General features: G+C 30.7%; 3 protein-coding genes across 6 annotated transcripts in view; 2 read left to right on the forward strand and 1 right to left on the reverse strand.

Annotated features, from left to right (window-relative positions):
* Window positions 1-1,036, forward strand: part of LOC105831353 (otoferlin) — a 36,654-nt gene extending 35,618 nt beyond the window's left edge. For 3 of the 4 annotated variants that reach the window (XM_012671416.3, XM_012671417.3, XM_012671415.3), the window contains one exon: window positions 22-202. In XM_012671416.3, coding sequence (XP_012526870.1) covers window positions 22-202 — 181 coding nt within the window. Of the gene's footprint in view, window positions 1-21 lie in introns of all 4 variants that reach the window. The other variant, XM_012671414.3, reaches the window with a different exon arrangement.
* Window positions 1,035-12,023, reverse strand: LOC105831355 (guanine nucleotide-binding protein-like 1). The gene is made up of 6 exons (XM_012671419.3): window positions 11,690-12,023; window positions 11,134-11,215; window positions 10,159-10,475; window positions 9,432-10,077; window positions 1,513-1,935; window positions 1,035-1,297 (listed from the first exon to the last, which is right to left on the reverse strand). The coding sequence occupies exons 1-6, from the start codon at window positions 11,696-11,698 to the stop codon at window positions 1,056-1,058; spliced, it is 1,719 nt and encodes a 572-aa protein (XP_012526873.1). The 5' UTR covers window positions 11,699-12,023; the 3' UTR covers window positions 1,035-1,055.
* A 20-nt stretch (window positions 12,024-12,043) lies between these two features.
* On the forward strand, window positions 12,044-15,883 carry LOC105831354 (SET and MYND domain-containing protein 4). Its single transcript, XM_012671418.3, has 11 exons — window positions 12,044-12,232; window positions 12,516-12,759; window positions 12,965-13,145; window positions 13,251-13,566; window positions 13,656-13,902; window positions 13,998-14,323; window positions 14,447-14,520; window positions 14,597-14,709; window positions 14,774-15,071; window positions 15,195-15,357; window positions 15,448-15,883. Exons 1-11 carry the CDS (start codon window positions 12,075-12,077, stop codon window positions 15,590-15,592), a joined length of 2,265 nt encoding a protein of 754 aa, XP_012526872.1. The 5' UTR covers window positions 12,044-12,074; the 3' UTR covers window positions 15,593-15,883.
* The last annotated feature ends 184 nt before the right edge of the window (window positions 15,884-16,067 follow it).

Genomic DNA, 16,067 nt, shown 5'->3' on the forward strand with positions numbered 1-16,067 from the left:
ATATTTTTAATTCTTTTGCAGTCGACCTGACGCATCTTTCATGTGGTTTCTCAATCCACTGAAGTCCATCAAGTACATAGTTTGGCACAACTATAAATGGGCTATCCTGAAAGCTATAATTGCGATCGGATTGATCATACTTCTGCTCTTATTCTTTTATGCAATACCAGGTTACTCCGTAAAAAAGATTTTGGGAGCTTAAATGCTATCGCTGTTAATGTATAATTGTTGCTTTAGAAGACAGATTAGTTTGGCAATTTAAAAGTACAATTAGTCGTAATGCTATATAATATTGTTACGTTGTACAAAGTCAACGTAAATTAGAATCCTATCGAGTTAATTTATTTAATTTGTTCTTAATAATATTGACCTATGACAATTAAAATTCTTTTATAGTGACAAAATAGAAATTAATTTGTAAATGGATTTTAGTAGGCTTCAAGAATACATACATATTCAGGGTATTTCTGTGAACAACTTATATGTATGGATACCACATTGAGAAATACCTTGTATAAGATACCAAAGCAAATGACATATTTTTCGAAGAAATAGTTAGAAGTTTACTTGCACAATTTCATATTAGATATACGAATATTAAGGCATTAGAAATTATTTTTTACAGATACCATCGTAGATTTTTAATACTTTGTTCTTAAAATAGTCTTGGTGTAGCTTTATTTTGTAGTTAAAAAATAAATCTTTATCCTCGATCAGTTTATAGTGGACCAAAATAATGAAATAACCAAAACAATTACAAATTAGGACTACATTGTAAATAATTCATTCACACACAGTGACCTTAAAAAACTATTAAAAAATGAGAAAAATATTAGTAGCAGAGTGTAGCGACTTGTACAAAATAATCTATTTTTACTCGTAAAATATTCTGTGTTATAGTGACGACTGTGTTTCGCGGGCGAAAACACAAGATCACTCAAGACTATTCTTCGTTATCAAGTTGCTCATTATATATGTTAAGAAAAAATATGTGTGTACAAAATGGAAAAATAAAATATCTGAGTAAGATGCAATATATATAATAAACTATTTTATTATTCTGCAGATAACAATGAAAACTTATTAGCTACAAGCGGCATATCGTTTTCCTCATTTGATGATTCCGTTGAGTTATCATTATCATTATTCGCTACACTTCCAGAAGATTCCGTCAGTCTTTCATCGTCAGTTTCTTCATCATCAGAAGACATTTCAGTTAGTGTACTAAAATTATCGCCTTTATTCCTAGCTTGAATCCATCTTACAGTTTCAACATCCACATGATTTTCCCATTTTTCTAAAAGAAAATTATCATTACTTATATTGTTTTTATATTCCAACAAATACATAATTTATTTTTATTATAACATTTATTTTAAATATATATATATATATATATATATATATATATATTTGTGTCCCTTATATATAATTATATTTTAAATATAGTGTTGTATCCAAATCATTCTTTTTTAACAAAAAATCTAATAAAATAGGATAAAAAAGTAATACTTTTATCAATAGTCCAATTTGGTGGATATATGTACAAACAAATTTTTCCTTCTAATGCCATCCGTAACAACGAATTTGCCGCTCTGTATGTGTCCAATCTAGCTGCTCGCGCCGTCTTGAAGTCTTTTTTGATAGCCCAGCCATCGCAAATATCCATAGCGGACCATATATCATCGTTTTCTGGGTGTGGGATTTTCAATAGTTTCGGTAAATTCACTCTTTCAGCTAGAAATTGTACAGCAGTATACGGTTCCCTGACTTGAGCGATCGGAAACGAACCCATTAGTATTTGTAACTCTTTAGGCACGGTCGAAGGAAAGACCAAACCAGGACAATCGCACAGACACACAGTCTTTGTGAGATAAATGGTCTGAAAATGCTTAGTGTGACCAGGAGTGCGAGACACACTCACGACTTTTTTGCCTATAAAATAAACATTGGATGCATAATAATATTTCACGCATAATACCAAATAACTATTAAATAATTATTATAATTGTATACATATATAATAAAATATTTATTATAATTAAATAATTAAAATAGTGTTTAAAAGATTCCAATGAAACAAGTTGACTCTTTTCTTTTATAAACACATTTTTTTAAACAAAATATTTCAAATTTGTCAAATTAACGCGCAAAATAATTTAAAAATTAATTAATTAATCAACTTTGCCATAAGATAATCTAATTTGTAATAAATTTTTTAGGTACTAAACCTACAATTTTAATTTTATTATTTACTAGAACACAACAATGCGCGCGCTTCGCGCGCGCCACTTAGCATTTTTATATTGAACATTGCACTTTTTTTTCTTCTGTAATATTACTCTCACACACTTTATCATATTTAATGCCCTTCTCTATCTCACGCTCCTTCTCCCCTTCTCTAAATTACTAATTATATTATTAATGATATTAATTATATTATTTTCATATTGTTCAATATTACTCTTACATTTTACTTTCTTATTTAATCCTCGTCTTTATCTCTCACGCTCTCTCACTCTCCACCCTACGCCCCTCTCTCTCTCTCTAAACAGAAATTAGTAATTATATTATATTTTCATGTTTCTTAATATCACTCTTACATACTTTCACTCCATACTTAATCCCCTTTAAATAAATTAAAAATTATATAATATATTATATGTAATGTTACCTGTGAATTTTCAATCAATTTTCAAAACTTTCACTTTCTGGCGAACTCTTTAGAAAATTATTGTACGCGTCCGGAACTATATGAAAACTGCGTTAAAATAAATAAATCTGTCGATATTCAATAAGCACTTCACGTCCAGCCCAAAAATTCAAGTTCTCCGGGCAAAATAATTGTTTAAAAAATGTTCTAATTAATTATATCACCTGAACTTTATAGAAACATATTGTACGCGTCCCGAACTATATAAGAATTACGTTCAAATAAATAGATCTGTCGATATTCGAATAGCACTTTACGTCCAGCCTTAAAAATTCACGTTTTACGGGCAAAATAATTGTTTAAAAAATGTTTTAAATAATTATATCACCTGAACTTTATAGAAACATATTGTGCGCGTCCCGAACTATATGAGAATTACGTTTAAATAAATAGATATGTCGATATTCGATTAGCACTTGACGTGTAGCCTTAGAAATTCAAGTTTTTCGGGCAAAATAATTGTTTAAAAAATGTTTTAATTAATTATAACACCGTAACTCTTTAAAAAACCATTGTACGCGTCCAGAACTACATAAAAACTGCGTTAAAATAAATAAATCTGTCGATATTCTATTAGCACTTCACGTCTAGCCCAAAAATTCAAGTTTTTCGGGCAAAATAATTGTTTAAAAAATGTTCTAATTAATTATATCACCTGAACTTTATAGAAACATATTGTACGCGTCCCGAACTATATGAGAATTACGTTCAAATAAATAAATCTGTCGATATTCGATTAGCACTTGACGTGTAGCCTTAGAAATTCGAGTTTTTCGAACATAATAATTGTTAAAAAAATGTTTTAGTTAATTAAATCACCTGAACTTTATAGAAACATATTGTACGCGTCCCAAACTATATGAAAATTGCGTTAAAATAAATAGATCTGTCGATATTCGATTAGCACTTGACGTGTAGCCTTAAAAATTCGAGTTTTTTGGGCAATATAATTGTTTAAAAAATGTTTTAATTAATTATAACACCTGAACTCTATAGAAACATATTGTACGCGTCCCGAACTATATGAGAATTACGTTAAAATAAATAGATCTGTCGATATTCGATTAGCACTTGACGTGTAGCCTTAGAAATTCAAATTTTTCGGGCAAAATAATTGTTTAAAAAATGTTCTAATTAATTATATCACCTGAACTTTATAGAAACATATTGTACGCGTCCCGAACTATATGAGAATTGCGTTAAAATAAATAGATCTGTCGATATTCGATTAGCACTTGACGTGTAGCCTTAGAAATTCAAGTTTTTCGGGCAAAATAATTGTTTAAAAAATGTTCTAATTAATTATATCATCTGAACTGTATAGATACATATTGTACGCGTCCCGAACTATATGAAAACTGCGTTAAAATAAATAAATCTGTCGATATTCAATAAGCACTTCACGTCCAGCCCAAAAATTCAAGTTTTTCGGGGAAAATAATTGTTTAAAAAATGTTCTAATTAATTATATCACCTGAACTTTATAGAAACATATTGTACGCGTCCCGAACTATATGAGAATTACGTTCAAATAAATAGATCTGTCGATATTCGATTAGCACTTGACGTGTAGCTATAGAAATTCAAGTTTTTCGAACATAATAATTGTTTAAAATATGTTTTAATTAATTATAACACCTAAACTCTATAGAAACATATTGTACGCTTGTCGAACTATATGAGAATTACGTTAAAATAAATAGATCTGTCGATATTCGATTAGCACTTGACGTGTAGCCTTAGAAATTCAAGTTTTTCGGGCAAAATAATTGTTTAAAAAATGTTCTAATTAATTATATCATCTGAACTGTATAGATACATATTGTACGCGTCCCGAACTATATGAAAACTGCGTTAAAATAAATAAATCTGTCGATATTCAATAAGCACTTCACGTCCAGCCCAAAAATTCAAGTTTTTCGGGGAAAATAATTGTTTAAAAAATGTTCTAATTAATTATATCACCTGAACTTTATAGAAACATATTGTACGCGTCCCGAACTATATGAGAATTGCGTTAAAATAAATAGATCTGTCGATATTCGATTAGCACTTGACGTGTAGCCTTAGAAATTCAAGTTTTTCGGGCAAAATAATTGTTTAAAAAATGTTTTAATTAATTATATCACCTGAACTCTATAGAAACATATTGTACGCGTCCCGAACTATACGAGAATTGCGTTAAAATAAATAGATCTGTCGATATTCGATTAGCACTTGACGTGTAGCCTTAGAAATTCAAGTTTTTCGGGCAAAATAATTGTTTAAAAAATGTTCTAATTAATTATATCACCTGAACTTTATAGAAACATATTGTACGCGTCCCGAACTATATGAGAATTACGTTCAAATAAATAGATCTGTCGATATTCGATTAGCACTTGACGTGTAGTTATAGAAATTCAAGTTTTTCGAACATAATAATTGTTTAAAATATGTTTTAATTAATTATAACACCTAAACTCTATAGAAACATATTGTACGCTTGCCGAACTATATGAGAATTACGTTAAAATAAATAGATCTGTCGATATTCGATTAGCACTTGACGTGTAGCCTTAGAAATTCAAGTTTTTCGGGCAAAATAATTGTTTAAAAAATGTTCTAATTAATTATATCATCTGAACTGTATAGATACATATTGTACGCGTCCCGAACTATATGAAAACTGCGTTAAAATAAATAAATCTGTCAATATTCAATAAGCACTTCACGTCCAGCCCAAAAATTCAAGTTTTTCGGGGAAAATAATTGTTTAAAAAATGTTCTAATTAATTATATCACCTGAACTTTATAGAAACATATTGTACGCGTCCCGAACTATATGAGAATTGCGTTAAAATAAATAGATCTGTCAATATTCGATTAGCACTTGACGTGTAGCCTTAGAAATTCAAGTTTTTCGGGCAAAATAATTGTTTAAAAAATGTTTTAATTAATTATATCACCTGAACTCTATAGAAACATATTGTACGCGTCCCGAACTATACGAGAATTGCGTTAAAATAAATAGATCTGTCGATATTCGATTAGCACTTGACGTGTAGCCTTAGAAATTCAAGTTTTTCGGGCAAAATAATTGTTTAAAAAATGTTCTAATTAATTATATCACCTGAACTTTATAGAAACATATTGTACGCGTCCCAAACTATATGAAAATTGCGTTAAAATAAATAGATCTGTCGATATTCGATTAGCACTTGACGTGTAGCCTTAAAAATTCGAGTTTTTTGGGCAATATAATTGTTTAAAAAATGTTTTAATTAATTATAACACCTGAACTCTATAGAAACATATTGTACGCGTCCCGAACTATATGAGAATTACGTTAAAATAAATAGATCTGTCGATATTCGATTAGCACTTGACGTGTAGCCTTAGAAATTCAAATTTTTCGGGCAAAATAATTGTTTAAAAAATGTTCTAATTAATTATATCACCTGAACTTTATAGAAACATATTGTACGCGTCCCAAACTATATGAGAATTACGTTCAAATAAATAGATCTGTCGATATTCGATTAGCACTTGACGTGTAGCCTTAGAAATTCAAGTTTTTCGAGCAAAATAATTGTTTAAAAAATGTTCTAATTAATTATATCACCTGAACTTTATAGAAACATATTGTACGCGTCCTGAACTATATGAGAATTGCGTTAAAATAAATAGATCTGTCGATATTCGATTAGCACTTAACGTGTAGCCTTAGAAATTCAAGTTTTTCGGGCAAAATAATTGTTTAAAAAATGTTTTAGTTAATTAAATCACCTGAACTTTATAGAAACATATTGTACGCGTCCCAAACTATATAAGAATTACGTTAAAATAAATAGATCTGTCGATATTCGATTAGCACTTGACGTGAAGCTTTCAAAATTCAAGTTTTTCAGGCAAAATAATTGTTTAAAAAATGTTTTAATTAATTATAACACCGTAACTCTTTAAAAAACCATTGTACGCGTCCCGAACTATATGAAAACTGCGTTAAAATAAATAAATCTGTCGATATTCTATTAGCACTTCACGTCTAGCCCAAAAATTCAAGTTTTTCGGGTAAAATAATTGTTTAAAAAATGTTCTAATTAATTATATCACCTGAACTTTATAGAACCGTATTGTACGCGTCCCGAACTGTATGAGAATTACGTTCAAATAAATAGATCTGTCGATATTCGATTAGCACTTGACGTGTAGCCTTAGAAATTCAAGTTTTTCGAACATAATAATTGTTTAAAAAATGTTTTAATTAATTATAACACCTGAACTCTATAGAAACATATTGTACGCGTCCCGAACTATATGAGAATTGCGTTAAAATAAATAGATCTGTCGATATTCGATTAGCACTTGACGTGTAGCCTTAGAAATTCAAGTTTTTCGGGCAAAATAATTGTTTAAAAAATGTTCTAATTAATTATATCACCTAAACTTTATAGAAACATATTGTACGCGTCCCAAACTATATGAAAATTGCGTTAAAATAAATAGATCTGTCGATATTCGATTAGCACTTGACGTGTAGCCTTAGAAATTCAAGTTTTTTGGGCAAAATAATTGTTTAAAAAATGTTTTAATTAATTATAACACCTGAACTCTATAGAAACATATTGTACGCGTCCCGAACTATATAAGAATTACGTTAAAATAAATAGATCTGTCGATATTCGATTAGCACTTGACGTGTAGCCTTAAAAATTCAAGTTTTTGGGGCAAAATAATTGTTTAAAAAATGTTTTAATTAATTATAACACCTAAACTCTATAGAAACATATTGTACGCGTCCCGAACTATATGAGAATTACGTTCAAATAAATAGATCTGTCGATATTCGATTAGCACTTGACGTGTAGCCTTAGAAATTCAAGTTTTTCGGGCAAAATAATTGTTTAAAAAGTGTTCTAATTAATTATATCACCTGAACTTTATAGAAACATATTGTACGCGTCCCAAACTATATGAAAATTGCGTTAAAATAAATAGATCTGTCGATATTCGATTAGCACTTGACGTGTAGCCTTAGAAATTCAAGTTTTTTGGGCAAAATAATTGTTTAAAAAATGTTTTAATTAATTATAACACCTAAACTCTATAGAAACATATTGTACGCGTCCCGAACTATATGAGAATTACGTTAAAATAAATAGATCTGTCGATATTCGATTAGCACTTGATGTGTAGCCTTAGAAATTCAAACTTTTCGGGCAAAATAATTGTTTAAAAAATGTTCTAATTAATTATATCACCTGAACTTTATAGAAACATATTGTACGCGTCCCAAACTATATGAAAATTGCGTTAAAATAAATAGATCTGTCGATATTCGATTAGCACTTGACGTGTAGCCTTAGAAATTCAAGTTTTTCGGGCAAAATAATTGTTTAAAAAATGTTTTAGTTAATTATATCACCTAAAATTTATAGAAACATATTGTACGCGTCCCGAACTATATAAGAATTACGTTAAAATAAATAAATCTGTCGATATTCGATTAGCACTTGACGTGTAGCCTTAGAAATTCAAGTTTTTTGGGCAAAATAATTGTTTAAAAAATGTTTTAATTAATTATAACACCTAAACTCTATAGAAACATATTGTACGCGTCCCGAACTATATGAGAATTACGTTCAAATAAATAGATCTGTCGATATTCGATTAGCACTTGACGTGTAGCCTTAGAAATTCAAGTTTTTCGGGCAAAATAATTGTTTAAAAAATGTTCTAATTAATTATATCACCTGAACTTTATAGAAACATATTGTACGCGTCCCAAACTATATGAAAATTGCGTTAAAATAAATAGATCTGTCGATATTCGATTAGCACTTGACGTGTAGCCTTAGAAATTCAAGTTTTTCGGGCAAAATAATTGTTTAAAATATAAAAAATGTTTTAGTTAATTATAACACCTAAACTCTATAGAAACATATTGTACGCGTCCCGAACTATATGAGAATTACGTTAAAATAAATAGATCTGTCGATATTCGATTAGCACTTGATGTGTAGCCTTAGAAATTCAAGTTTTTCGGGCAAAATAATTGTTTAAAAAATGTTTTAATTAATTATTTCACCTGAACTTTTTAGAAAATTATTGTACGCGTCCGGAACTATCGGCATCGCGGAAAAGCGACAACAATACTTCGAGAGATGCGGGTATCGATGCCATGCCCTTTTTTAGAAAGGATTCTTACTTCTCCCCCCCCCTTCACTCTCTCTCTCTCTCTCTTTTTCTCTTCCTCTCGTATATTTTTTATTTGGCTCTTTTTTCTTTTTCCCTGATTTTTTGTAATTATTTTAATCAACTATCAAAAGTGACAGTTTGACAGCTGAAAATGACACGAAGTAGTTTGACAGCTGGAAATGACACGAAGTGAAGAAAGTCACAACGCACTTAACAACGAGATAGCGAGACAGCCAATCAGCATCTCGGAAAAGCGGCAACAATAAATTCGATTTGATTTAACATCTCCTTTTTTAGATATAGGAGGATTGTATAATATGTTTATATATCATGAGTCACCTATTTTTAGAGTTTTTTTTACAGTGACTGGAATTTATCCTGACATTAACATTTAAGTGCATCTTATTTTAGATTGTAATACAATGCTCTTTCTGGTTTGAGATTAAATAATCATATTTAATGTTAAATATAAAATATAAATATTTTTTTAAGAAAATAATTATTTATATAAAGATAATATTTGTTAATTTTTGCTTACCCATTAATGCATTCATCATGGAAGACTTTCCTACATTCGGTGTTCCAATACATCCAATAGTTAAAACTCCATTTTTATATTTTTCATGTTCAAAGTAAGTGGTGTCTTCTTTCTCTATTATCACATTATCCTTACGATCTATGTCATCTAAATCGTATTCTAAATGCATCTCTTCCTGAATTTTCTCATGCCAGGAGCTTAGATCGACTTTATCTTTAACAATATCTTTACAAGCCTCCAACAATTTTTGCGCTCCTTCCGCGGCCATTTTCAATTTTCCCTTACGAGATATTTTTTTTAGACCTTCCTCTTTGTTCGTATTACCACGGAGATTGTAAGTGGGATAGGATGTAAACATTAAAATGTGCAATTTTGGATATTGATTGTGAAAATACTCCTTCCAAGCTACCACTAATGCTGGAGGCGCTAGATCGACCTTGTTTAATACCAAAATCATATCTTTCTTTAGTTTTTTCGTCACGTAATCGTATAAATACGGGGGAAACATTAAAACAGGATATCTGATGTCGACAATAATCAATAAGATATCTGACATCTCTAGAACTCTCCACAATTGACGCCAAGTTTCTAGATTCAATTCGAAATAACTCAAGCTAGCTAACTCCTCCATGCTATTCAAGTATTCCTAAAATACAAAGAATTAGTAATTAATAACAGGTTTGGTATAAACCAAGATTTTATTTAGCGTAAAGTCATAATTACGTACTGTAAAATATCTCTGTTCTTTCATCTCCAATTGTTCCTTCGTCATATTGAAATCCCAAGGAGGTCGCTTCGGCATGTCAATCCCAGGTGGAAAATAATCGTCTGAGACTTCTTGATCTTTGAGAGTCGCAGGTTCAATACTTTTGAAGGCTCGTTCCTTGCGTTTTTGCAACTTCTCTTTAGACTCTTGGAAAAATTGCAGCGCATATTTATTTCTCAAAGATTTTGTATCTGTTGGTTGGGCATTTATCTTCATCACTTGTCTCTTATGTTCAGTATTGCTCTCACTGCTGCAGCTTTCCTCATCATTTGAATTTACTGTTGATAAAATATTTCACAATATTAATCTCTTTCGTAAATAATAATAAATTAACAATAAAACACTAAATTGCAATTATGTAGACAACATATTAGAAATAATAACCATTCAGCAGAAAAAATAGTTTAACACTTAATTAATAAATAATTAATAACAACATTTGAGTCCTGTAAATTACTTTTCTTTGAAATATTATCTATAATTATTTACAACATTTTTAAACATTTTCTTATTAATGGTACAAATATTTTCTAGAAACATTGAAATATAATGTAAGAATCAATTAATAGTTTGTATATACCTGTCAAAATTAATCTAAAAGTAATAAAATAATCCAAGCTAATTTTTTAACTGAACACAGTTAATGCTAGCATTGTAACAGCCTTTTATTCCTAAATAATTTTTACTGTGCAAACTCGTCAATAAATTTATTCAACAATAAAAATATTGCTAGTTGGGCTACAAGCTAATATCATCTTGTTCATTATTACTGGCAACAAGAAGTTACATATTTAGCGTTTAAACTCTAAAATAATCTGAATAGCATGAAAATTTTCAACAATACTGTAGCAACATCACAGTATTCCTGAAATATTTCATGCTGGAAAGGTATCAAGCTTTTAATTAATACTTTTTCATAATAAACTGATTACGTACCAAGCAAGGTTCGTTGACGTTGTTTTTTCTCTTGCATTTGCTGCTTCTTGGCTTTTCCACTGAATGGAACTTTTCGTCTTCCCTGAGGCATATTTTTGCAGGTTACCGAAATACTCTTATCGACTACTTATCACAGACTTTGATTAACTTAATCCACTTAAGTTCTATCTCACGCAAAAATCACAGTTTAGTTACAAAGCTACGATCTCGATTCATCAAAGTTAAAAACCACGCTGCACATCGATGATACGCTACGTAGTGCGTGCAACCACGCAGTACGTGTACGTGCCGATTCATGCAATTTCACCAGGTGATACCGAACAGCTGATTGTTTAACCTATCGAAAATTATTCTGACCAAACCACACGCGCAGCAAAGTAATTGTATTTCGGACGGAATTGGATGCGCGGTAGCCGCATTAAACTCGAGGAAAATCGTGAACGACTAGACCACTTTACGTTCTGAGACGCTATCCTCGAAAATCTCGAAACAACGTTGGACTCCGTTAAAGTCGTTGGGCAGGTACTGTTCGTTCAGTTCGTTGGATTTCGCTTACCGGTTTCATTTCACGCTGTGCAGGTATGCACTGCAGAGTGCAGGGTGCACCCTGCCCTCTCTCCGTTCCACCTCTTGTTTACTTTTTCTCTCTTTCTTTCGACCCCTGCGAAGAGTTGGTTGAAACGTGCGATTAAAGGGATCGAGAAAACTGAGCTAGTGAGCTGTTTTCTTTTTCTTTTGTTGCCGCGCAAGTCTCAGTCGTAACCGTCTAACTGATCACGCCGTGGTTACTACCGGTTGGACGTTTCCCTACTACTCTTCCACAGTCCGTCCCGCTGCCCTTAGCAACTTCTCTGTCGTTACTGTGCTACTGACAACTTCTTGTAGTTCCTGGTCATCCTCTTTTTCGTTCGCGATCGCTGTAACGACCTGGTGTGTGTACGATGATGCGCGTCACGGACGTCGTAACCGAAATGGATTGGGACAAGGTCATTGATACCTTGAACTGCATGTTTAAACTCTCTCGACTTAACAACGAGATAAAGAGCATGAAACACGAAAACGAATTGATATCCCGTTTGTTGCGCAATCAGGAGGTTATGTGAGTATACAATAAGTACGATGGACGCTTTACGTCTCTTCGGAGGTCTGACCTTCGAAATTGTCTCTTCCTTTTCTTTTAATTTTTGCGAGATAATGACGAGTTTGTATATAGAATTTTTCTCAAATTTTTATTCTATGCTTTCTCTAAGTGATACTTTTAATTAACTGTATTCCCTATGCTCATAAGTAAAATTTTAGGAACGAATAAAATTGTTTATTTTGAAATTGTTTATTGATGAAATGTACACTGAAATGTGCTATATGGTCTTAACTGGTTACAGGAAATTTGTGTCCTTGTGGCTGAAAGATCTCTATAACGTGAAAGACAAGAGGAAACAACGGAAAAACTTGGAGATATCAACAGCTTTCAAGTTAGCTGGGAACAAAGAGTTTCAGTCAAAAAACTATGTCGCATCTTTGGAATTGTATACGAAGAGTGCACTATACGCTCCCTCAAATAGTATAGATTTGTCGATAGCAATTGCAAATAGATCAGCCTCTCTATTCTACCTGGACAGATGGCAGGTAAATAGACACACTATTCAGTTCAAAATCAAACTATACTACAATACTTCAATTTTTATACTGCAATAGTTTTGCTTTTCGATTATTTAATTATTCTTTTTATTTAATTACTTTCAGTTTATTTTGTTTACGCAATAGAAAATTTAACATTGTAACACATATTTTATTTATAACTAATTTATTAATTTTATATAATTGTGGAAAGGATTGCATCAATGATATCAAGTTGGCGATTAGATTGGGCTATCCTGATAATTTACGTTACAAATTACATCTACGTGCAGCTCAATGTTATATAAAATTAGGCAACAGAAGAGCAGCTGTTGAAACTGTTTTACAAATACATAGCACATTGAATGAGCGTAATATGCCAGATGAAAAAAAAGGTATAAATATTCACTTCCTACATTTATTTTTTTTCTAGAGAAGAAAATTATTCTTAGATATCTCTTCATATTTCTTATCTAATCAAGATTTATTGAAATTTTTAGAACGATTACAAAGGCAAGTGAATGACATAACATCGAAAATATCATGTATGGAAGACGATACAGATGATACTACAGATACTACCGAATTTCCTTCACAGCCTGAGGTCGCATATGGTGAAAACCCTAATTTTCGATTTGCATCAGCGGCTATAGAAGTAAAATACACTGCTGAAAAAGGCAGACACGTCATAGCTAATAAAGATATCAAAAGGGGTCAGGTTCTATTCGTTGAAAAGGCATTCGCTTTTGTTCCATTATCTCACATTAAAGATATTTGTTACAATTGTTGTCGTTCATGCAATGATACTCCTGTACCGTAAGTTCTATATTTCTCGTATATGTATATGTATGTTAAATAATATAAATATATATGTATATGTATGTTAAATATCTTAAACTACACAGGTGTACAGAATGTGTCGACAGTACATATTGCAATATAAATTGTTGGGACGCAGCTTCGTCTTGCCATCGTTGGGAATGTCTCGGCAATCAAATGGGTCTGTGGTCGCAGATTGGAATAGCATATCTAGCTGTAAGAACATTATTTAAATGTATAACTGCAACTGATGATAACAAACTCAATGAAGTACAAAAGCTAGTGACTAATTTTTCCAAACTTGCACCATGCGACATTATTTCTTATGGAATTGTAAGTATAAATCTAATTTTTACGAAAATAAAATATGCATATATATACAGAAAATTTCTTCATAAAACTAAATTTATCTTGTTACTTTTTTTCAGACGGCAATTATGCTTATGATGTATCTATCAAAGTACACAGATTTTTTTAAAGCTATCAATCTTAAAGAGTGTTTAGTATCAAAACTCTCTAACGATTTCAACTGTGACCTCGCGACAGAGGGTGATGAACGATTGTATGTAAGTTCTCTACTGTTGAGATACATATTACAACTTATTTCTAATGGGCATGCTATCACAAAGATAAACGCGATAGCAGATAATAATGAAAATAAACTCCTCATTCAACAACAAGATAGAATAGCTACAGCAATTTATCCTTCTGCAAGTATGATGAATCATTCTTGTGATCCTAATATAATTAATAGGTAATATATAGATATTTTTTATTGTGAGAAATGAGAGTTGATCATTGCTTACATATAAAAATGTATATAGGAAAAAATAAATTTTATACATATTTGAATAGCATTAACATATTATTTTTTTAGCTTTTTAGGACAAATTTTAATAACTAAAGCAACACGAGATATTGCGGCGGGTGAAGAAGTTTTTAATTGTTATGGTATGTCAAAGTTGTTAATAAATTAATAAAACATTGTTTTATTAATTCTTGTTTTATTTTTTATATTATGCAACAGGGGCTGACTTTAGAAGGATGTTGAAAAAAGAAAGACAAGAAAAAATAGAAAGTCAATACTGCTTTAAGTGCAATTGTGCAGCATGTACTATACCAGAATATGATGATGTTTTGGTAAATTATTAATTATTTTTGAATATTGTACATTATTTTTTTTTAATTTATTATTCTTTTGTAGAAAAAATTTACTGCGATGAAATGTCCTGAATGCAGTGGACCATTGATTGATAATCGCCAAGCTTACATGTCCTGTACGGATTGTGGAACAACAGTCTACCATGATACTTATGATTTTACGTTGATGCAAGCTCAACAGTATTTTGTCAAAGCAGAAATGTGCATAGAAGATGAAAAGTACGAAGAGGCATTGGCAAAACTGAAAGAATGTTTGCTTCTTAGAAAAGGTGCATTATATAAGTATCACGAAAATATTGCCACCACTATGGATCTCATAGCAAAGGTGTACGCTATTACGGGTTTGTATCAGCGATATGGATATGATGATCGAACTTTGAATCGAATCTGTTGATTTCAAGTTGATTGCTGCTACACAGGAGCCATTCGTTATCTCAAATAACAGTGTTTTCTGACTTGTTTAGGACAATGGCTAAATTCGATTTCGTATCTCGAACATAGTCTTGTAGTGATTGAAGAAAGATATGGTTCTTGTAGTATTGAAGTTTGCAATGAAATAAACAAATTAACGGATATATGCCTACAATACTTACAGGAGGAATCTAATACATCATCAAAATTTTACAAGTATCAAAGTTTTTGTTATTAGAATTATTCTAAACTATAATTACAATCGCTTATTGTTTATTACAATGTACATTATGTATTTTGTTACAGAAACGTGTTGAAAAAAACACGACGATATCTAAATCGTGCTCAAGAAATTATAGATCTCACATATGGTCCATGGAACGAAGTTTACCGCGAAATTGCTGTAAAAAAGGAGATTCTTTCTTCTATTTTAAAAAATTTTAACGTCTGATATTTATATAAACAATCTGTAATGTTTAAGCAAGAGCGTTTATACGCCTTCCTATATATACTTCTCGAATGCATAAAAAATAATTACATCATTGATCTTTTAATCTATACATTTTTTAAATGTATTTTTAATATATTATTTATAATCTATTTATCAGAAGTAGCAATGATCAAAGCAAATGATTTTAAGATATATCAAAGTCATATATATGATTGTGTATATTACCTCTTTTATCCATAACACTTGTAAGCTAAATTGGAACTTGAATAAAGAATGTTTTTAATATAATAATATACAAATACTCTTATCTGTATCAAGACCATGTATGCTTTTCAATAAATTTAAATTATACATTTAACTTTATATCTGTAAACTGTCAGCATATAAATATTTCACTTTAATGCGCAGAAATCCTTCAATAAATGAAGACTTTAACAGATAAAGATTCCTTTGTTGATCACTAAATTTTGATTCT

Source organism: Monomorium pharaonis, chromosome 11 (assembly GCF_013373865.1).
Source record: "Monomorium pharaonis isolate MP-MQ-018 chromosome 11, ASM1337386v2, whole genome shotgun sequence".
Classification (NCBI taxonomy): Eukaryota; Metazoa; Arthropoda; class Insecta; order Hymenoptera; family Formicidae; genus Monomorium; species Monomorium pharaonis.

Coding starts and splice junctions, on each gene's coding strand:
- LOC105831354 (XM_012671418.3), top strand. CDS start 12,075: ATGATGCGCGTCACGGACGTCGTAACCGAAATGGATTGGGACAAGGTC. Junction 14,324..14,446: donor GATCCTAATATAATTAATAG/GTAATATATAGA, acceptor TTATTTTTTTAG/CTTTTTAGGACAAATTTTAA. Junction 14,710..14,773: donor CAGAATATGATGATGTTTTG/GTAAATTATTAA, acceptor ATTCTTTTGTAG/AAAAAATTTACTGCGATGAA.
- LOC105831355 (XM_012671419.3), bottom strand. Junction 10,078..10,158: donor AAGAACAGAGATATTTTACA/GTACGTAATTAT, acceptor TTTGTATTTTAG/GAATACTTGAATAGCATGGA. Junction 1,936..9,431: donor CATGATGAATGCATTAATGG/GTAAGCAAAAAT, acceptor TTTATTTTATAG/GCAAAAAAGTCGTGAGTGTG.